Raw genomic sequence first — 23,802 nt, 5'->3', positions numbered from 1 at the left:
CCTAACAGAATAGAAACACAAATAAGGAGCTTTGTATGTTCTTGTCTTTTTTCTTATGTCTTTTAATTTTTGGTTGCACCCCCCCCCCCTTTTTTTTTTAAAGATGTGCTAGTTACTAAGTCTGCTGTGAAAAGTGATATTAACCAACATACATATATCAATTTTCACAGCAGACTTACTCAGCCTCGGCAAGCTTTGAGACAAATTAAGCCCTGGATGGGGAGGTGGATATGGAGGTAGAGGGCAATGGAGGGGGCAGTGACCTTGGGGCCAGAGCTTGCCACTGTATGGCCGGGGAAAAAGCCTGAAGCCCAGTGGCTGGTGCCTTCCACCCGCCACCCAAGGACTAAAGCCTGACCCACCAGCCTTTGGAAGGTGGGGAACTCACTGGCTGCCTGCTCCTCCAGCTCTTGTGTCTCCAGAGGTGGGCAGGACCCAACCACTGCTGGCTTTGCCCTCCCCCCATCACCACCCAGGAGGTTGTGGCCACAAGAAAAGTCCCTGGTGGCCACAAGCAGACACAGTGGCTGCATTTGAGAAACACTGCATCAGGTAATGCTGTGCTCTGACAAGTCAATATTTACTGTAAATACCAATAGTATTTCCATTCTTTGTAAAGCAACTCAAGAAATGTAATTTGTTGTGATGCATTAAGACCTTCCCAGGACTACTGACCAGGCAGAACACAGGATTTCCTAAAGCTATTTTATAATCTACCTCACTGACAAATAACCCTGGAAAGGCTAGTGAACAGACAGCAAAATTTCATTTTTAAGTTCATGATCATTTTCAGTTACAAAATGTAAGCGTGTCTGAATCTTGGTTACAAAGCAAATCACTTTGAGGCTAAAAGCATGTATGGTAAGCTTTGATATAAAGTAATGTTTAGAGTTAAATTTTAAGCCCCTCATAATAGCTGTTTATGCAGGAAATGTTGCAAACCTTTATATACAGCTTCACTAGAGGACCACCCAGATCTATCACACATATCCCCTGCAGTAGATCAGCTTACCTCTAAGCATGCCCAAAGGTTTGGTCCTCTAACTTTGCAGTCCTGACAAGTGCCCTGTTAATAAAATATAGATGAGGAATTATTTTACTAATCCAGTTTCCAGGGATTGGTTCTTAGCCCAATGCTATTTAACACTTTTATCAGTGACCTGGAAGAAAATGAAGTCATCATCATGATAAAAGTTTGCAGATGACACAAATATTGGGGGAAATGGTAAATAATGAAGAGGATGTGTCACTGATTCAGAGCAGTCTGGATAGCTTGGTAAACTGGGTGAAAACAATATGAGTTTTAATATGGTTAAATGTAAATGTATATCTCTAGGAACAAAGAATGTAGGCCATACTTATAGGATGGGGGACTCTACCTTGGGAAGCAGTGACTTTTGAAAAAGATTTAATGGTCATGGTGGATAATCAGCTGAACATGAGCTCCCAGTGGGATGCTGTAGCCAAAAGAGCTAATGAAATCCTAAATGCATAAACAGGGGACTCCTGAGTAGCAGTAAAGAGGTTTTTTTACCTCTGTATTTGGCACTGGTGCGACCACTGCTGGAATACTGTGTCCAGTTCTGGTGAACACAATTTAAGAAGAATGTTGATAAACTGGAGAGGGTTCAGAGAAGACCCAGGAAAATGATTAACTAAAGCAATGGTTCTCAGTCTTTCCAGACAACTGTACCCCTTTCAGGAGTCTGATTTGTCATGTGTACCCCAAGTTTCACCTCACTTAAAAACTACTTGCTTACAAAATCAGATGTAAAAATACAAGAGTGTCACAGCACACTATTACTGAAAAATTGATTACTTTCTCATTTTTACCATGTAATTATAAAATCAATTGGAATATTGAAGTTACATTTCATTGTGATACTTGAGCCTGTTTTTCACTTGTGAGCTTTGTCTGAAGCTGGAGCCCCAGGCAGTGGGTGGGGCTGACGCTCAAGCCCTGCTGCCCAGAGCTGAAGCACTGTAATTTAGCTTCACCCCGTGGCATGTGGTTCCAGGCAATGGCCCTGCTTGACACGCCTAGTATCAGTACTGCACTCGCAATTCCCCTAAACCCGCCCTGAGACCCCCCCCGCCAGGGATCACATCCCTCAGGATGAGAAACACTGATCTAGACTGAGTACCCCCTGGAAAACCTGTGCATACCCCTGGTTGAGAACCAGTAAACTGAAGGATTAGAAAATATGCCTTATGACTGAGCTCCTTGAATCTCTCTCACTAGCTTAACAAAGAAAAGGTTACGGGGTGACTTGATTACAGTCTATATGTACCTTCGCAGGGAACAAATATGTAATAATGGGTTCTTCAGTCTAGCAGAGAAAGGTATAGCATGATCCAATGGCTGGAAGTTCAGGCTAGACAAATTCAGACTGGAAATGAGTTGTAAATTTTTAACAGTATGAGTAATGAACCATTGGAACAATTTAATAGGGATCAAGGTGGATTCTCCAACATTGACAATTTTTAAATCAAGATTGGATGTTTTTCTAAAAGATCTGCTCTGGGAATTATTTTGGGGAAGTTCTATGTTGGACAGGATATCAGACTTGTTGATCACAATGGTCCCTTCTTCCCTTGGAACCTCTGAAAACCAGTGCAGTAGCATGGCCCAAGGAAACAAAACTCCAGTGCAAAACAACATAAAGTAACTGGTACCGCAATGAAGACTTTAAATACTCAGTTGCTCATCATCAGATGAATTTACAATTTTTGTAATCTAATCTTTGTTGAAAATCAAGAATTTTGTTGATGCCATTCAGTTTTTTTCCACTTCTATTACCTTTTAGACTGTGACAAAACTCTCTAAATTTCTTAAGTGTTCCAGAGTAGAAGGGAATAGACATCAAGAGAAAAGTCTGCTATACAGCACAATGTGATATTTCACTTGTTATTTGGGGCTTAAAAAGGAAACTAAGTACATATACCATCTCATTTTAAGCTTTCAAGGTCACACTGACAGACACTGGTTATCATTTTAAAACCAATCATTCTGCGGCTTGTCTTTCCTTTAATAAAGAAGCATGAAATTTTTAAATCACAAAATAAACAGCGTACAAAAATATGTAGTAGCACAGAAGTGCCATACTTCTGAACAGAGAAACAAGAACCCAACTGTTGCATTTTCAGTCTAAGAAAATATACATAAAGCAGAAGAAGTTGGACTCTTTCTCCACCTCATAGCCACTATAGTTATGAATTATTAAAAGTTTCAGCTGCCATATTTAATGAGATAGGAAGCAAAGGTTAGATAGAGCAGAGGTTCTCAAACTGTGGTCCTTGGACCAAGAGCATGTGGTGGTCCAGTGAGAGCTGACTGGTCACAGGATGCTAGCTTCTTCTCCGTATTTTCTCTGATAATAACATTAAAAGTCAGCTAAAATACAATTAATTCTTTCTTTATGTTACTTTTCAACCTTAGCAATCGTAGTTGCTACAGGGATGTTACCGCATTTCAAATGAAAAGGGAAGCAGTCTGTACAATCACTAATAGGAGCCAGCCCACAAAAATCTGTCTTAAAATATAGCCATACTATGAAAGAGGTTGAGAACCTTTGAGACAGGCTAGCTGGTACTGTTGGTATATAATTATTCATCTTTAAATGTTATGTATGAAATAACTGGTTTTACTGCTTAAATCAGCTCCATTCTTCTTGTTTCTTTTGTTTAACAGTAGAACTCAGATCATGTACACTGTAATTTACAGTGTAAATGGTAAGACTTTAACCTAAATATTTTGTCCATGATCACATTTACCACTTAAATGTGTTGCACAAACAATAATTTGTCGATCCATTAGCAACAAGCCTTGCAGCTGAAATACACAACTGGTTTTACTCCAGCAGGGAACCAAGTAAAGAACTGAAACTCACATGAGATTTCCGTATCAATTCTTCCTTTGTTATTTCACCAACCGATTCCAAATGTGGGCAATCACTGCTGAGAGCTGACATTTTAACAACAGTAGTTTTCTAGCTCCTGTAGCATTTAAGATGAGGCAATATCTACAAGACAGGAATAAAAAATATTAAGTATAACCTGAAGAAATTTTATTCTTGTAAGCAGTAATATTAGACATTTGACAGAACTGCTGTATAAATTTAACCTTATAATATAAAACCAGGACAATCCCATTATCTGTTCAGTTAAATAAAAGTACACTTGGAAAATGCACATGCTGCATTTTAAAATTAATGCAAGTAACTGTTTATTGAAAGTAACAGAATCTAGTAAATAAAATTAAACATAGCTGAACCTGCTAAATTGCAAGTCTGCACTAAAATGGATTTTTGCATTTGCAACTTATTGAAACATAGACCCTATGAAATCCTGCTACCATGCAAGCAACAGGGACAATGTAGCTAAAGTCATTTTCCCCCACTCAGAACAATAAGGGAGAACCTAATCACTAGGGCCCTACCAAATTTGTGAAATTAACCGTGGTCATAGGATTTTAAAAATAGTAAGTTTCATGATTTCAGCTATTTAAATCTGAAATTTCATGGTGTTGTAATTGTAGGGATCTGGACCCAAAAAGGAGTTGTGGGGTATTGTGGGGGGGTTGTGATACTGCTACCCTTACTTCTGCACTGCTGCTGGCGGTGGCACCACCTTCAGAGCTGGGCAGTTGGAGAGAATCCAGCTCTGAAGGTCTGAGCTACTGCCAGCAGTAGCTCAGAAGTCAGGATGGCATGGTACGGTCTTGCCATTCTTACTTCTGCACTGCTGCCTGCAGAGCTGGGCGCTCCGTTAGCAGCCACCACTCTCCGGCCGCCCAGCTCTGAAGGCAGCACGACAGTAAGGATGGCAATAGTGCAACCCCCCTAAAATGACCCTGCAACCCCCCTGCAACTCCCTTTTGGGTTAGGAGCCCCAATTTGAGAAACTGTGGTCTCCCCTGTGAAATCTGTTTTTTGTGTGTGCTTTTACCCTATATTATACACATTTCACAGGGGGAAACCAGATTTCACAATCCATGACTCCCTTGTTGAAGGAGAAAGGAGCCGATATAGGGAACTTTATCCTGCTCTCATTTATTTACAGTGACATACTCCTGAGCAGCATATTAGATGTCAAAAGGAAAACGTCATATGTAGTACAGAACTCTTTTCTTCAGTTCTTTGCCAGACTTCCACTTTCTCTGATGCAAGGCTGGTTTAATGCCAAATATATAAAAATCTTTTGTTAGAAGCACTCCTAGGTTGTCTCAGACCTGGTCACTTGGTCAGATGTCAGTTAAAACTACTATTTGGTGGTTGCACAAATATATCTGATTGTTTTGCAATACAAAGGAAAAAATTAAATTTAGTTATATTCTCTCAAACACAAGGTATGTATGATTTATCTATAGCAGTGGTTCTCAATCTTTCCAGACTACTGTACTCCTTTCAGGAATCTAATTGGTCTTACATACCCCAAGTTTCACCGCACTTAAAAGTACTTGCTTACAAGATCAGACATAAAAATACAAAAAAAAGTGTCACAGCACGCTATTATTTCTCATTTTACCATATAATTATAAAATAAATTGAATGGAATATAAATATTGTACTTACATTTCAGTATATAGAGCAGTATAAACAAGTCATTTTCTGTATGAAATTTTAGTTTGTACTGATTTCTCTAATACTTTTTATGTTTCTTGTAGCAAAACTAAGCAAATATCTAGATGAGTTGATGTACCCCCCTAGAAGACCACTGCATACAACAGGGATATGCAAACCTCTGGTTGAGAACCACTGGTCTATAGACTGTACAGTCTGACAGCCTTTACTATGCTCACCCAAGAACTTTCTCTTGATTCACGCTGCTTTAACAGGTTTCAGAGTAACAGCCGTGTTAGTCTGTATTCGCAAAAAGAAAAGGAGTACTTGTGGCACCTTAGAGACTAACCAATTTATATGAGCATGAGCTTTTGTGAGCTACAGCTCACTTCATCGGATGCATACCGTGAAAACTGCAGCAGACTTTATATACACACAGAGAATATGAAACAATACCTCCTCCCACCCCACTGTCCTGCTGGTAATAGCTTATCTAAAGTGATCATCAAGTTGGGCCATTTCCAGCACAAATCCAGGTTTTCTCACCCTCCACCCCCCCACACAAATTCACTCTCCTGCTGGTGATAGCCCATCCAAAGTGACAACTCTCTACACAATGTGCATGATAATCAAGTCGGGCCATTTCCTGCACATATCCAGGTTCTCTCACCCCCTCACCCCCCTCCCCAAAACCACACACACAAACTCACTATCCTGCTGGTAATAGCTCATCCAAAGTGACCACTCTCCCTACAATGTGCATGATAATCAAGGTGGGCCATGTCCAGCACAAATCCAGGTTTTCTCACCCCCCCACCCCCATACACACACAAACTCACTCTCCTGCTGGTAATAGCTCATCCAAACTGACCACTCTCCAAGTTTAAATCCAAGTTAAACCAGAACATCTGGGGGGGGGGGGGGTAGGAAAAAACAAGGGGAAATAGGCTACCTTGCATAATGACTTAGCCACTCCCAGTCTCTATTTAAGCCTAAATTAATGGTATCCAATTTGCAAATGAATTCCAATTCAGCAGTTTCTCGCTGGAGTCTGGATTTGAAGTTTTTTTGCTTTAACAGCTAGCTACTACCTTATTCTTTCTTCTGATTTGTCACCAAAATCCTGGAACATGCTGTGTAGACTTCCTCTCCACCAACCCTTCAATCACCCCTTCCAGAATGAATCACCTATACCAACTTCCCAAACTAAATCCTCCTAATGAGTTCAAAGATGCACTTCTCTATTCTTTGTATTCTTGATATGTCTGCTCTCTTCAGCATCATTTATTGCACTCTCCTCCATTTTTTCTCTCGTCTATTGGCTTTTGCAGTTTTATGTTCCTTTGGTTCTTCAATTACATATAATCATAGGACTGGGAGGGACCTCTAAAGGTTATCTAGTCCAGTCCACTGCATGACTGGCAGGACTAAGTATTACCTAGACCATTCCTGACAGGTGTTTGTCTAACCTGCTCTTAAAAATCAACAATGATGGAGATTTCACAACCTCCCTACGCAATTTATTCCAGCGCTTCCAGTTAGGAAGTTTTTCCTAATGTCCAACCTAAACCTCCCTTGCTGCAATTTAAGCCCATTGTTTCCTATCCTATCCTCAGAGGTCAAAAAGAACAATTTTTCTCCCTCCTCCTGTTAAGGAAAAGTTAGCATATGTAACTCCATTTTGGTTTGGGGCCCACCGTCTAAAAGCAAGCACATGATGCACCAGGAGGAGTGTTTCTTAGATACTGCATTCCTGTGAAAATCCTCTCCCCCTTGTCTCCAGCCTGTTTCAACTCCCTGTTTCTGTTCTTTGTCTGTTCCTAACTCCCTGCCTCCTGGCCTTGATGTGGGCCTCCCATCCTGATAAGAAAAGTTACTGATGCATTGCTTTAGGACCATGTAATGTGGTTAAAGTAATGGTTTAGCACGGGGAATGTACTTAGCAGGGATAGGTGGTAGAAAAGAGAAGGGTTTGTTTATTGGCTAAGGTTTCCGATGCACAAGGGCAACATGCTTTGCTAAAAGGTATATAATCTTTGTATAACCTGCATGCGGGGTCCCCTCCTGATTAGCAGGGGGGCACCACGCTCGAGCGTAATAAACTTAGTATTTTTGGGAACCCTGCAGTTGTGGACTTTGTTCGTGTGCCTCAGCCTAGACTCGAACTGTGCGCGACCTATCGGGTATAATTCGCAGCAGTTCCTGTGCGTGACCTATCGGGTATAATTCGTAACACTCCTTGTAACAACCTTTTATGTACTTGAAAACTGTTATCATGTCCCCTCTCAGTCTTCTCTTTTCCAGACTAAACAAACCCAATTTTTTCAATCTTCCCTCATAGGTCATGTTTTCTAGACCTTTAATAATTTTTGTTGCTCTTCTCTAGACGCTCTCCAATTTGTCCTCATCCTTCCTGAAATGTGGTACCCAGAACTGAACACAATACTCCAGTTGAGGCCTAACCAGCGCAGAAGTAGAGTGGAAGAATTACTTCTCATGTCGGTCTTACAACACTCCTGCCAAAACATCTCAGAATGATGTTTGCTTTTTTTGCAACAGTGTTACACCATTGACTCATATTTAGCATGTGGTCCTCTATGACTCCAAGATCCTTTTCCGCACTACTCTTTCCTAGGCAGTCATTTCCCATTTTGTACGTATGCAACTGACTGTTCCTTCCTAAGTGGCGTACCTTGCATTTGTCCTTATTGAATTTCATCCTATTTACTTCAGACCATTTTGAATCATAATCCTATCCTCCAAAGCACTTGCAACCCTTCCCAGCTGGTATTGTCTGCAAACTTTGTAAGTGTACACTCTACACCATTGTCCAAATCATTGATGAAGACATTGAATAGAACTGAACCCAGAATTGATCCCTGCGGGATCCCACTCGTTAATACCCTTCCAGCAGGACTGTGAACCACTGATAACTACTCTCTGGGAACGATTTTCCAACCAATTTTGCACCCACAGTTAGTAGCTCCATCTAGGTTGCATTTCACTAGTTTCTTTATGAGAAGGTCACGTGAGACAGTATCAAAAGCTTTACCAAACTCAAGAAATACCATGTCTACCACTTCGCCCTGTCCTCAAGGATGGTTAGCCTGTCAAAGAAAGCTATCAGGTTGGTTTGACACGATTTGTTCTTGACAAATCCATGCTGTTACTTAGCACCTTATTATCGCCTAGACGTTTGCAAATTGGATTGCTTAATTATTTGCTCCATTATCTTTCCAAGTACAGAGGTTAAGCTGACTGGTCTGTAATTCCCCGGGTTGTCCTTATTTCCCTTTTTATAGATGGGCACTATATTTGCCCTTTTCCAGTCTTCTGGAATCTCTCCCATCTTCCATGACTTTTCAAAGATAATCGCTAATGGCTCAGGTATCTCCTCAGTGGGCTCCTTTAGTATTCTAGGATGCATTTCATCAGGCCCTGGTGCCTTGAAGACATCTAATTTGTCTAAGTAATTTTTAACTTGTTCTTTTCCTATTCTACCCTCTGATCCTACCTTATTTTCACTGGCATTCACTGTTAGACATTGACAATTGCCTCTTCAGCCTTTCCTCTTCCTCTCTATAGCCCAGATAAGTTAGCATCCCTCATCTTCTCTTTCTCCAAATCCTCCTTCAAGGAACCCACCAATCTCATGCTTTCGCTTACTTCATTTATGCCAATGCTTCCCAATTTTACATCTTGCCCACCCTTGCCCAATCTCTGGTTACAGCTACACTTAAACTGCTACAGTGGCATGGCTGCATTGCTGTAGAACTATCAGTGTGGCCACTCAGTACAGCGACAGGAAGTATTCTCCTGTTACCGTAGTGAATCCACCACTCCGAGAGGATCTGTAACAATGTCTATGGAAGAATTCTTTTGTTGACCCAGCACTGTCTACACTAGGAGTTAGGTCGGCTTAACTACATCACTCAAGGATCTGGATTTTTTTACACTGATGAGTGATGTGGCTGGGTAGACTTAACTTTTTAATGTACACCTGATCATAGTCTTACCTACTGAACCATCTTCCAAACATTTCGTCCAGTTGCCATCTCAAACTCACTCCCAATCAACTTTCTGTTTTTCCTACCTTCACAATCACCATTGATTACAACCCTATCCTACCCATTAAAAAGGCTGAATTAAGTTATTTGTAGATGAAACAATGCACTGTTTGGGTTTGGTTTAAGCTTTGATTGGTTATCTGTGGGTTACAGAGGGAAGAAAAGCTGCTGCTTTTATCTTTTACCAACCTATATTTTAAATGTATGTCAAAGATGCCTGGAACCAGTAAAGATGCTTTTTAAAACTACATTATAAAATCAAAACAATTAAATGAGCAGGGTTAACATCAAACCCTTTTATTTCTAAATTCAATATTTTCTCCACTTATCTGGGCCATTTTAGATCATCTTGAATGTAGAATAAGGAAATTCTTTTGTTAGTACCAATACAGCCTCCCAAAAGCAATATACTGGGAGACAGCACAACAACTGTGATACAAGCATTTACTTTTGATCCGATGAAGTGAGCTGTAGCTCACGAAAGCTTATGCTCAAATAAATTGGTTAGTCTCTAAGGTGCCACAAGTACTCCTTTTCTTTTTGCAAATACAGACTAACATGGCTGTTACTCTGAAACTTTTGACAGAAGGTCTTCTGAAAATGTCAAAGTTTAATAGAGTTAACATTCATTAACACAGCAGCAAAATTATAAAAACCAACCAACCAACTACTTTATGAGCAAAAACGTTATGACTTGGCAAGGCTAGAAACACTGTTGCAAACCAGTACAAATTATCTTCCAAGCCCTTGTACTGGACCAGCAATTAAAAATTTAAAAATGTCATACCCAAGACTAAGCTGCAACTAGAGAAGTGTTCCTCAAATTATTTAAACCAAGTATCTATTTGCAGAATAATTTTAATTTTCCTGCCAAATGCTACAATGAAGATGGTTTTCCAGATCAAAATTAACATAAACTTAACTGTGCTTTTAATGTTTAAAAATACGAAAGATTTTGCTCTTACACCAGTGGTTCTCAAACTTTTGTATTGGTGACCCCTTTCACATAGCAAGCCTCTGAGTGCGACCCCCCCTTATAAATTAAAAACACTTTTTTTCTATATTTAACACCATTATAAATGCTAGAGGGAAAGTGGAGTTTGGGGTGGAGGTTGACAGCTTGCAACCCCCCCATGTAATAACTTCACGACCCCCTGAGGGGTCCTGACCCCTGTCTTACACATTTTCTTAAAAATAAGATAAAATCTAAGCTAAAGTGAAAATTTCAAAATGATGAATCCTCCACAATTTCCTTTAATATTAATAAACTCCAGTTAGAATGAAGAAAGCCATTGAGTATATGGAAGAGGTAGCAGAAATGCAGTCTTTTTGCTCTTACCACAAGCCCTATCAAGGCATTAGAAATGATTGACTGGGTTTTGAATCAAGTCTATACCAGCTGAAAACCTCAGTACTGTTTTAAGGCTGAAGATCAACACAAATGCTTCACTTAGGAAGGAAGAGTATAATGGATTAGTAAGGACTAAAGGCTTAATTATTTTACATACTAAGATTTCTGAATGTATTTCTCCCAGTAATACAAAGCAAGCTAGCGATGAGTTCATTTTGCATTACTGGATTAGTAACTAACAAGCTGCTTTAAACCTCTGGAACTGTGCCTCAAGTCCAAACTGCAGTCCTGAACAAACTAAGATTGATGAGTTCAGCTGAACCTTTCATACAGTTAATCCAAGATCACAAATTCAGCTCCTATTTTTCTACATGCAGCCTGTACCAAAGAGCAATCTAAAATCAAGAACACATATTCTCACTTATGTCCATCTATGATGAATGACCTCCATTAACAGTAGGCAGCAGTTACTGGCTTAAACAGGGAATCCCATACTAAGGCCAGACCCCCATATAGATGCGATCAAAAGGCTTCTCTCCTTTTGTTACCAAAATTAATTCCTTCCTTTCTTTCCTTCTATCCTTGTGGCCAAAAAAACAACTCATGTTCTGGTGCCTTATCCTTTCTTGACTACTGTAGTCTCCTCCTTGCTCACGTCTCCTTTTTCCATCCTTTCTACTCCATCTAAAATACAGGAGCTAAGATTATCTTCCTTTCTCATTGCTCTGACCACATCTCTCCCTCCCACAGTAGCCACTTCTCAAATACCTGCACTGACTTCAAGGTTCTCCTTTCAACTTTCAAAGTACTCCATAAGCTCCACCTCTGTCCTCAGTACTCCATTCCACTTTGTAGTCAATCCTGAGTCCAGCTTGGTGTGCCCTTTTACACTCTTATTATTTGTATGACTGTAGCATCTAGAGGACCCAGCCGAGACTGAGACCCCACTGTGCTTGGCAATATACATACACTGAAAGTCAGATATCACAGATTGTCACCCCTGGGGTGCAGTCTAAGAGCTGTGAGAAACCGCTGCAGCCCTGTAACCACTCAGTTGAATTGGCCCAGCTCATACTGCTTTCTATGGTTGGAGACACAGCCAGCCTAACCCAGGTCCTGTTATCACCCAACACGACAGCAGGTGGTGCCACACATCCAAGCTGAGCTACCTGAGAGAGCAGCATCACCCAAGCCACTTAAATACATACTTCAGAGTAACAGCCGTGTTAGTCTGTATTCGCAAAAAGAAAAGGAGTACTTGTGGCACCTTAGAGACTAGCTAACGAAAGCTCATGCGCAAATAAATTGGTTAGTCTCTCAGGTGCCACAAGTACTTCTTTTCTTTTTAAATACATACAACAGACAACTTTCAAGCTTTCCAGACTCTCACCCTTGACTGCAGTATAAACCCAAAGTGATATTGTCTTGCACTGCACTGGCAACTGTACACCGTAACCTCATAGAGTTTGCCCATCCCTCAACATGGAGAGGACTATGCAACGGTCTTTGCCCCTTGAGCTACAATCTTCTTACACTTCACTCCAACTCACTGATTTGGATAAAGCAAAACCAAACTTATTAACTACAAGATAGATTATAAGTGATAAGGGATAGCAAACAGATGAAAGCAGATTACATAGCAAACAAACAAAAATGCACACTAATCTTAATATGCTAAATAGATTGGATATGAATTAGATTCTCACCCTGAGAAATGATACAAGCAGGTTGCAGATTCTTAAGCGGCAAGCTGCACTTGCTTTACAGCTTGGAATCCCCAGGTCTTTCATACAAAGGCTAGAAATCTTTTTAACCTGCAATCCAACACTTCCCCAAGTTCAGTTTCTGTTCCTCTGTGTTTCCAGGAGCTGTCTTGGGTGTGGAGTGAAGAACGTCAGATGATGTCACTCCCTGCCTTATATAGCTTTCGCATATGGCAGGAACCCTTTGTTTCAAAATTTGGTTTCCAGATCGGTTTGTGGAAAAATACTCACATCCCAAGATGGAGTCCAAAATCATGTTGTCTGGTCATATGTCCTTGTAGAGTTATAGCAGCCTTACTTACGGGCTGTCTGTATCCTCTCAGGAAGGCTCACCAGGTGGGGGATAAGCTTCTCCTATTGTTTTTCCTAATGGCCCATTGTCCTGAATAGGCCCTTCCCCACCCACTATCTAGACTGAAAGCATCTTGCCTAATGGGCATCACCCAGGTGTGATGTATCTTTATGTACAATGAAAACAAAATGGTTTGCAACATCAAAAACAAGAGCCACAGTTTAACTGTACAATATTAAATGAAAACCTGTGGTAATACAAAAAGAAAAGGAGTACTTGTGGCACCTTAGAGACTAACCAATTTATTAGAGCATAAGCTTTCGTGAGCTACAGCTCACTTCATCAGATGCATACAGATGATGCATCAGATTCATCAGATGCATACAGCCTCCTTTTTCTGCAGCATGGACAAAATTACATTTACGTATTCAGCATCATGAATGGGACAGTAAAAGGAATAATGTACGTAAGAATAAGTTTCTACCATACAAGGCAGTTAGAAAATGTTTCACATTTTAAAATATCTGTACAAGCCACAAGAAACATTTCCTTGTTGATAGGAACTTCCAGAAATAGAAAATAACCATGAATAACTTCTACATCTAGTATCAATGTGCTCCACAGGTTGAGAGCACAAGAAACTGACTTAAAGATCTGTACTGTATATGTCCAACCCAGATCTTTTACATGCCTTGATTGTTAACGAATCATCTACTTTTAATCTTTCTCTATAACTACATTTATACAGGTGTAACTACATTTGAAACACAGACAGTCAATATTCATAACTTCAAACACAAATGATACATGCATACAAGTAGGATAAGCATATTCAACAAATCATAACTTTACCCATGACATCCTACATGACCCATCTTGCATAATATGCATCGGAATTATGCCATAATCATACCATAATATCACCATGACGAATATGGGGTGCAGTGTCACAACAAGTCCAACCCCCCCAAAAAATAGGAGCAAAGGATAAAAGGGGAAACAAAGGCACAGAGAACTGAAACAACTCAATGAGGAGGGAAAAACAACAACAGAAAATGTGAAAATGGCACAGGTGCTGAATGACTCCTTTGTTTCAGTTTTCACCAAGAAAGTTGGCGGTGATTCGACGTCTAACGTAGTGAATGCCAGTGAAAATGAGGTAGGATCAGAAAAGGCTAAAATAGGGAAAGAAAAGTTAAAAATTATTTGGACAAGTTAGATGTCTTCAAGTCACCAGGGCCTGATGAAATGCATCTAGAATACTCAAGGAGCTGACTGAGAAGATATCTGAGCCATTAGCGATCATCTTCGAGAAGTCATGGAAGATGGGAGACATTCCAGAGAACTAGAAAAGGGCAAATATAGTGCCCATCTATAAAAAGGGATATAAGGACAACCCGGGGAATTACAGACAAGTCAGCTTAACTTCTGTACCCGGAAAGATAATGCAGTAAAAAATTAAACAATCAATTTGCAAACATCTAGAAGATAATAAGGTGATAAGTCAGCATGGACAGTCAGCATGGATTTGTCAAAAACAAATCATGTCAAGCCAACCTGATAGCTTTCTTTGACAGGGTAACAAGACTTGTCCACATGGGGAAGCAGTAGACGTGGTATATCTTGATTTTAGTAAGGCTTTCAATACTGTCTCATATGATCGTCTCATAAACAAACTAGGGAAATGCAACCTAGATGGAGCTACTATAAGGTGGGAGCAAAACTGGATGGAAAACCGTTCTGAGAGAGTAGTTATCAGTGGTTAACAGTCATGCTGGCAGGGCATAATGAGTGGGGTCCCGCAGGGATCAGTTCTGGGTCCGGTTCCGTTCAATATCTTCATCAATTATTTTGATAATGGTGTAGAGAGTACACTTAATAAGTTTGCGGACTATACCAAGCTGGGAGGGGTTGCAAGTGCTTTGGAGAATAGGCTTAAAATTTAAAATGATCTGGACAAACTGAAGAAATGGTCTGAAGTAAATAGGATGAAATTCAATAAGGACAAATGCACAGTACTCCACATAGGAAGGAACAATAAGTTGCACACATTCAAAATGGGAAATGACTGCCTAGGAAGGAATACTGTGGAAAGGGATCTTGGGGTCATTGCGGGTCACAAGCTAAATATGAGTCAACAGTGTAACGCCATTGCAAAAAAGGCGAACATCATTCTGGGATGTATTAGCAGGAGTGCTGTAAATAAGACACGAGAAGCAATTCTTCCACTCTACTCCGCGCTGATTAGGCCTCAACTGGAGTATTATTTCCAGTTCTGGGTACCACATTTCAGGAAGGATGGGGACAAATTGGAGAGCGTCCAGAGAAGAGCAACAAAAATGATTAAAGATCTATAAAACATGACCTATGAGGGAAGATTGAAAAAATTGGGTTTGTTTAGTCTAGAAAAGAGAAGATTGAGGAGACATAAGTTTTCAAGTACGTAAAAGGTTGTTACAAGGAGGAGGAAGAAATTTTTTTCTTTTTGACCTCTGAGGATAGGACAAGAAGCAATGGTCTTAAATTGCAGCAAGGGAGGTTTAGGTTGGACATTAGGAAAAAAGGGTGGTTAAACCCTGGAATACATTGTGTACGGAGGTTGTGGAATCTCCATCACTGGAGATTTTTAAGAGCAGGTTAGACACACACTTGTCAGGAATGGTCAAGATAATTAGTCCTTCCACAAGTGCAGGGGACTGGACTAGATGATGTCTCGAGGTCCCTTCCAGTTCTGGGAACAGAACACAAGTCTCCTCATACCTAGTTCACTGCTCTACCCACTAGACCATAGTGCCTCTCCAGTGGCTACTGTTCACTTAGAAAAACACTTCCAGTTAATGAGCTACTTCCCTCGGTTATCTTCCCAAAAGCTTCTATCAGGATGTTTATTCTATCAAGTACTGGTCTCTATGGCTATTAGCCAAGATTGTCCGGTGAACAATCCCATGCTACAATGTCCCTAAACCTCCAACTGCCAGAAGCTGGGACTGGATGACAGAGGATGGATCACTCATAATTACCCTGTCCTGTTCATTCCCTCTGAAGCACCTGGCACTGGACACTTTCAGAAGATAGGATACTGGGTTAGATGGACCGCAGCACTGACCCAGTATGGATATTCTTATGTTCTTGTATATTGTACCATACGGTCACTGAACCAATCATGCGTTTGCTTTTCAAGATATGGACCTGTTACACAGTAAATGAAAATGTGCTAAATAAGTAAGTGACCATGTATAGCACCATGCACAATTGTGTTCCTACAGAAGTAAGGTATTGACACTGTTAGGCTCATCTTAAAAAATCAAAATGTGTTATATAATACTTTTTCATGCTGAGCAGATCTGACAATTAGAGCAATGTGAATGGCATCTTAAATCTTCATGTTAGGCAGCCTCTTTCTCCATTTACTACTTATAATTCCACAGCACCATAGACTTGCATAATGCTTAACACTGAAGAACTACCTCATCCATAAAAGTCCTGTAATTGAAAAGGGTCCCTAACCCCTCAAACATTGAGATAGACAATTCAGATAGCACCAAAAGGATCTGACAGGCTCATGCACAGACCCTGAAGCTTACACCCCATTTCCACTTAGATTTAGATAGTGTCACGATATATTAAAACAAAATCATATAAAGTATTTAACATAAGCAATTGTTCATCTACCTCAACTATAGAAATTCTATAGTGTACTGGAATGTATAAATAAATACACACATCCCATTTCCTTCATTATGTTGAAGTCTTTAAAATATACAGCTATTTTACCAGTGATTTCATAGGATTTTTTCCTGATTGCTAATATATACTATATACAATTAACAGATCCAAATAAGTTTCGTAGCATTCTGAAAGAATTCATGTTCATCATGATTAAACATACAGAAATAAAATCACGAGGAAACAAAGTCTTAGTCTTGGCACAAATAGAAATGCCGTTTAAGTTAAGACTGTTTATTAAAAATACAACATTCAAAAAAGTTAATCAATAAAGATAGTGATTGCCTTATACGGTATTACATGCCAGTCATGGAAATTTAATTATGTTATGTAAGTAACTAAAAATAAAGTTGACCACTAATAAGAATTGAAATGATTTAAAAAACACCCAAAGACCATCACTTTGAACTTTGGGCAGAAATAAATGCGGATCAAATTTGGCTCTAATTCTGCAACTGGCTCCATGATGACATAAGGGTTTGCCTGCGCAGATCAAGTTTTAGGATCAGGGTCTTCATTTGCACCTGTGTTAACTTCAATAACCACACATTCAAGTGCATTTATTTCATTTTTTTCAATAAAAGAAATATGGCTACACTGCTGTTCGTGCAACATTATACCTGAAGATTTAAATACACAAAAGTCAAGAAATCCAAAGTTATTGGTCTTTCAGCAACTGTTATGCCACCACTTGTACATTAAAAAAAACAACACTGCATTCAATTCACAGTATTGCAAAGTACATGCCCAAATAAGCTTCAGATTTCTTTATGTATTCAATTAATTAATTTGTAGATTTTTTCTATCAAATAGCTCTGTGTGTATGTGTATATATACACGATAAATGCTCACAAAACTACCCAGTCTTTTCAAAAATCCTGTTACAGTGTGTCTTGATCTCCTACAGCAGTAATTTCTTCATGTTGACTATAAATTGCTCAAAACTCGAAATAAATGTGAAAAGCTATTCTTTGTGTATCTTTGTTCCTACATTAAGAGATGTGACAAAAGGAACATGGCTTCTATGTCACTTTACTCCTGGGAAGAAGAATGTAAAGCATCTTTAGTCAATTGGTAAATTAAAGGATAATCTCCCACCACTTCATTTTATGTAAACCCCATCAATACATCTACTCTATCCTTAGAATATCGACAATGCTTTATCAGCCCAAACACAAAATCTGCTTTTCTACACTTATTATGAAACACTGCCATATTGTTGTCAACTGCCAATAGCATGTTCAGAGATAACACTGAGAAGAACAGAAGAAAATACAGTATTGTCCCTGCTCTGAGATGCAAAACTCACCCTAGGCAAGTAGTATTTTTACAGGCAAACCATTTTCACTATTCTTTGTTCTTGTAATCCCTGTGCTCTCTGAATAAAAGGAAACTCAAAATAAAACCACACTCAAAATGAGAGTATACTCTTTAGGTATAAGGTCATTTGTGTTTAATTTTCCATCCTATTTTGATACATCCAAACAATCAATTTACTTTTTTGTTTTAATTAAAAATTCCACTAACACAGCATAGGGAACTGTACACCCTAATTCTATGAGGATTCTGCTAGCTCGGAGCCCATCATCACGTAGAAGTTTAGACTGATTTTCACAATATACATTATACTGCAGTATCTGGCACATTTTACCTATTGCACAGCACTGCTTACATTTACAAGCATTATAGGAACAAGAGAAATGTGTCTAGGTTTCATTTTATGGGCAATCATGCTGTCCTATCCCTTCATTTGATTAGCTCTTTCTGAAGTTTGTCTCCATGCTCCTTAGCTATCACCACAGTAAAATAAATGTAAGACCCCGGCAAATACTGCCACATGTCTATGTGCCTCACACCCCGAATCTCAGGGCTACGAAAGTATTAACATCATACCCGCTTGTTAAATGACAGCTTTATTGAATGAGGGAAACTCCGCTTGGGGAGACTTGATGGTCTCAGCCAGCTGTTACCAGCAGAGCACCCACACTCCGCGGACCCCTCTTCGCTCAGGCGGCCCAGTGGCTGATGCTGCAGCAACGCGTGCGGCTCTGCGCGGGCAGCAGCGCCGAGCAGACCCCTCCAGACACCAGCCGCGGGCAGGCCCATTCCACAGCGCAACCCAGGGCAAACCTGCATCGCGGCGACCAGCCCCGCACCTGCTGCTGGCCTCTCGACCACGCTCCCTCCTGCCGGCTCCCGCAGCGCCGCTCGTTAGTTACAGAATTAGCAGCCCCCAGCACCGCCGGCTCGCGGAGTGGCCGTGACCGGGAACAGGCGCCACATGACCGCTGCCTAGGAGGGGCCGGGACACCGGGGCCGCACGGAGGCGGCCTCGCACCGGGAGGGCGGGTCCGAAGGGGGACGGTGCCGGGCCCGAGGCAGCGCGGGGGACTGGGGGAGGAGGCGGCAGTGTCAGAGCCCAGGCGCGAGGGGCAGGGCCCGCCCGCCTCAGGGAAGGAGCCCCCAGCGAGAGGTCTCCGCAGGGAGGACCCAGCGCCCCGACGAGGCGGCAGGCGACGTGCGGAGGTTGCTGCAGGGGGAAGGAAGGGGCGTCCGGGCCGAGGACTCGCTGCGCGGCGGCCTTACCTAGTGCGCGGTACCCAGCTCACACGGACCCCGCTCTTCGCTTGTCCCTCGCTGCCCGCAGCGGCGGTTCCTTCCGCTTCTTACTGCCCGCTTCGCCTGCCTGCTGTAGCAGCAAGTCTGCCCCGGACGATGACGTGCGCCCCTCACAAAGATGGCGGTGCTTGGTTCTACCTCTCGCACACATTCGGACAGCGTCGCCCCGCACAAAGATGGCGGGACTGGGTGTATCGCTCACATTCGGATCGCTTCGCCCCGCACAAAGATGGCGGGACTGGGTGTATCGCTCACATTCGGATCGCTTCGCCCCGCACAAAAATGGCGGGACTGGGCGCATCGCTCACATTCGGATCGCTTCGCCCCGCACAAAAATGGCGGGGCTGGGCGTATCGCACACATTCGGACAGCTTCGCCCCGCACACATTCGGACAGCTTCGCCCCGCACAAAGATGGCGGCACTGGGTGTATCGCTCACATTCGGATCGCTTCGCCCCGCACAAAGATGGCGGGACTGGGCGTATCGCACACATTCGGACAGCTTCGCCCCGCACAAAGATGGCGGGGCTGGGCGTATCGCACACATTCGGACAGCTTCGCCCCGCACAAAGATGGCGGGGCTTGGGGGCCGCACGAAGATGACGATGACTGACTCTTACACTGTATTAGTCACGTGAAGTAGATGGCGACTCCTTCCCTCCCGTGTTTCTTTTTTTTTTTGGCACCGGAAGTAGATCTCCTGTCCGTCTCCTAGCAGCCGGCGGTGCGGTGAGGGCGCTGCTGAGGCGGGGCACTGGCTGCTGTTCTTACCGCCGGCAGGTAACTTGGGGCGTCGGCCGGAGCCCGCAGCGCGGCCTGGGTGGGGCACCGCCGGGGGGAGAGCGAGCGAGCCTCTGTCTGCGCATGGGCGGGTGAGGGGGTGTTGTGTGTTCGCCCCTGAGCTGGCTGCGGCCGTTTCTCGGCGCGGGTCCTGCTCCTGACCGGGTAAGGGCGGCTCCCGCCCTGTCCTCGGGGGGCGCGAACCCGTGCAGCGCGTACACTGCGCGGTGAGTGTCCCGGTGGCACGACGGGTGCTAAGCGAGGGGCCCTGTGGGCCCCCGGCCCGGAAGACCGAGGCAGCTCTCAGCACCCCGGGGCAGGTGTGTCTCCCGCCCCAGCGGCAGGCTGCGGAGATTAGCTAGCGCTAGCCGCCGGAGGCGGGCACAAGGGTGCTCTGTTCACAGCGCCTCGGAGGTGGGGCCGGCAGAGAGGGGAAAGGACGCTCCTTCCCCAGGAACATCGCGGAGACCGAGTGCAGGGTAAGTGGATAGTTTAGGATGGGGAGAAATTTCTCTGCCTTTCACCCTGTGATGGGGTGGCCAAACTGCAGCTCCTGGGCTACACGTAGCTTTTTTACCATTAAAGTGTGGCTCGTGGATTCCCTCCTATATCACCCCCATTCTCTGCCTATCAGAGTGTGGGTGGGGGGAGCTCAGGGCTTCCGCCCCGTGGTGGGGACAGGGGGGCTTCTGCCAGAAATAACTGGTGCTGGCTGGGGCACAGTTTAAAGGTTCAACTTCTCTCTCCCCACCCCCCGCTTCAGTCAGGTCACACCAGGCATGCTTCCTCTCTTATCCTCAATGGCCCCTCCCTGCAGCTCCCAAGTGTTAGCTCTGTGGAGAGACAATGGCAAACAGTCGGAGCTGCACGGAGAGGCCTTTCTATTTTAGCTCTACAGAGAGAGCCAGGGGCTTTCCCCCTGCTGTTCCCAGCTGTTTGCTGCTGCCTTTCCCCATGGGCACAACTCTCCAGCTCCAGCAGCTGCCCTGTAGGGAGGAGGCCTGGTGGCACCATGTGACTGAGTGGGTCCAGCAAACCCTGGCAAAAATCTGGGAGGTCATGTGATCCGCCTATGCCCTTCCCCGATGCATCACCTCTAGCTTCTGCCCAGCATGCAGTGGGGATTTGGGGCTTCAGCCCTGCTGGGCGCATCTGCCAGGTCTCGGGGCTTCAGTAGAAGCGGGACAAAAACCCTGAGCCCCGGCAGTTGTATCCTTGCTCTCAAACTTCTGAATATTGTCTTATGCTGCTCAGAGGGTCACCCCTGCCATATGATGAACTACTTGACAGGTACCAAATGGCCTGTCTCTACAACTGACCCTGCAGCCTGTCTGTGTGGCCCTTCTGGCTTTGTACTTTTTTTACTTTGTATCTGGCTTGATTGAGGGTAAGTAGTGAAATTCCCTTTAAGAAATGAAACTGCAGGAACTTTGAGCAGCCACATTATTCACCGTTGTGTGATTGTAGGAGATTGATACCTTAAAGGGGAGAGAAGATACTTCAAGTGCTTTAACTCTGTGGTCACTGATTATTCAATTTTAAGATTTCCAAATTCTTTTAGCAGCAGATTTTGTTTCCTAAAAAACAGAGATCATGACTTGCAGAAGTAAATTCGGTATGGGGGTTATGCATAATAAAAGAACTAAAGTCTCTATCTTGCAAGCTGTTCCATGTGTGGATCCCCATGATTGAATATGGGGAGCTTTCTCCACAGAGCAGTTAAAAGTATTTGGGCCTAATTTTATTTCAGTTTTTCACCCTATTCTTGGTAGTTAGTACTGAGAACACTAGTTTCACCCCTTCATATAAACGTTACTCAAAATAAATATGTATCCTATAATGTAAGGTTGTTGGAAGTTTTCAGAAGAAAACTATGTATATGCTTGTGATATATAATTTAACATGTAATTTTCATTTGGCAGACTCTGAGATACCATGTGTGACTAAAATGTTTTCGAGGTAGTTTTACTTAATGAGGTAATGGGAGAGAAGGAGCCATGTCGGAAGAAGCTGTTAGTGAGACGCACTTTTCTTTGAGGACAGCAGCTTTACGGGTATTTGATTTTCCACTTTCCTGGTATTATTCTGTCATCCAGGTAATTAATATATTTCAGTAGTCTCATTTGTGGTGGTCTGTTTTTAGAGACAGATCTGAAAATGTTTTTTGGTTAATTTTTATAATGTTTGTTTTAAATCAGTTATTCTGTGCATAATATTTGGTAGTAGCAGAGGCTGCTCTCTCTGCATTAGTATGTGCCTTCATTGCGACAGGTCTCTGTTGATAAGTCAGATATCGCACTCTTTATGTTTAAACGTGATTAATCCTTGTAGTATTATTTGGATCATTTCAAAATGTTTTCCTAGAGTGTAGATTTTTTTAATGAACTTGTGTTAATGAATTGTTACACTAAATGTAAAGATTAATGAGGTGAGTGCTATTAACTATCAGATTCATTTACAATACAGTAGAACTTCAGCATTACAAACACCTCAGAAATTGAGGTTGTTCATAACTCTGAATAAAATATTATGGTTCTTTCAAAAGTTTACAGCTGAACATTGACTTCGTATAGCTTTGAAACTTCACTATGCAGAAAAAAAATGCTGCTTTTCCTTTTTTTTTTTTAGTAACTTACGTTTAATACTGTACAGTATTTTTTTTTGTTTTTGCTGCTGCTGCTGCCTGATATGATTGCATACTTCCGATTCCAAATGAGGTGTATGGTTAACTGGTCAGTTTGTAACTCTAGTGTTCGTAACTCTGAGGTTGTACTGTAGGTAATACATACACAGGGGCGATCTGTAGTTGAGAGCCTCTTGGTTTACATCCAGCCTGTTTTCTATCTTCGGTACCTCCTTATAACTGAAAATCCCCAAAAATCTTAGCTAATGGCTCTGTTGGGTAGGGGGTGTGGGTGTCAGGACTGTGGGATGCCCTGGACCTGGGTTCTGGGAGGGAGTGGGTGCAGGTGTTTGAGCTGGGGGGCCCACGGCTGGGCTCTGGTCAGGAGGGAGTGCAGGTGTCTGGGCTGGGGTAAGGCATGGCTGAGCTCTGTTGGGGAGGGGGTGCCTTGCAGCTGGGCTCTGGGAGAAGAGGATGTGGGTGTCTGAGTCGGGGCCCCCACAGTTGGGCTCTGGCAGGGAGAAGGTGCACGTGTCTGGGCTGGGGGCAGGGCCATGGTTGGGCTCTGGCAGGGAGTGGGTGCAGGTGTCTGACCTTGCAGCTGGACTCTGTGGTGGAGGGGGTGCAGGTGTCGGGGCGGGTGGGGAGGCTGGCTCTTGGGAAAGGGGATGCAGGTGTCTGGGCAGTAGGGGCCCCACTGCTGGGCTCTCGGGGTGGTGGGGAGAAGGTGTGGGTGTCTGACCCTGCAGCTGGGGGGGTGGGGGTGCAGGTGTCTGAAGGGGGCCCACGGCTGGGCTCTGAGAGAAGAGGGTGCAGGTGTCTGAGTCAGGAGGGGAGGGGGTATGGGTGTCTGGGCTGGGGGCATGGCTGGTCTCTGGGGGAAGGGGGTGTAGGTGTCTGGCCCCGCAGCTAGATTCTGGGGGGAACGAGGCAGAGAAACAGGGTTGTCGTATGGATTTCTTTAACTCTCTATTCCTGGGGGGAATCTTTTTGTTGTCTGTAGTGTTGCTAACAGATATT

General features: G+C 43.0%; 2 protein-coding genes across 14 annotated transcripts in view; one reads left to right on the top strand and one right to left on the bottom strand.

Annotated features, from left to right (window-relative positions):
* USP33 (ubiquitin specific peptidase 33) overlaps window positions 1-19,638 on the bottom strand; it is a 90,288-nt gene extending 70,650 nt beyond the window's left edge. For 2 of the 8 annotated variants that reach the window (XM_073357280.2, XM_073357282.2), the window contains exons 1-3: window positions 19,347-19,636; window positions 3,891-4,022; window positions 1,013-1,066 (exon numbers count right to left, since the gene is read on the bottom strand). In XM_073357280.2, the coding sequence (XP_073213381.1) occupies window positions 1,013-1,066; window positions 3,891-3,971 (135 nt within the window). In that variant the 5' untranslated portion in view covers window positions 3,972-4,022; window positions 19,347-19,636. Of the gene's footprint in view, window positions 1-1,012; window positions 1,067-3,890; window positions 4,023-18,653; window positions 19,204-19,346 lie in introns of those variants that run through there. The other 6 variants (XM_073357287.2, XM_073357286.2, XM_073357281.2 and 3 more) reach the window with 6 other exon arrangements.
* Window positions 19,188-23,802, top strand: part of MIGA1 (mitoguardin 1) — a 56,017-nt gene continuing 51,402 nt past the window's right edge. Inside the window, exons 1-2 of one of the 6 annotated variants that reach the window (XM_073357291.2) lie at window positions 19,188-20,159; window positions 22,082-22,255. In XM_073357291.2, coding sequence (XP_073213392.1) covers window positions 22,157-22,255 — 99 coding nt within the window. In that variant the 5' untranslated portion in view covers window positions 19,188-20,159; window positions 22,082-22,156. Of the gene's footprint in view, window positions 20,160-20,218; window positions 20,639-20,663; window positions 22,256-23,802 lie in introns of those variants that run through there. The other 5 variants (XM_073357290.1, XR_012160438.2, XM_078854107.1 and 2 more) reach the window with 5 other exon arrangements.

This window comes from Lepidochelys kempii, chromosome 8 (genome assembly GCF_965140285.1).
Source record: "Lepidochelys kempii isolate rLepKem1 chromosome 8, rLepKem1.hap1, whole genome shotgun sequence".
NCBI lineage: Eukaryota > Metazoa > Chordata > Testudines > Cheloniidae > Lepidochelys > Lepidochelys kempii.
This window is presented reverse-complemented; position numbering and strand designations above follow the sequence as displayed.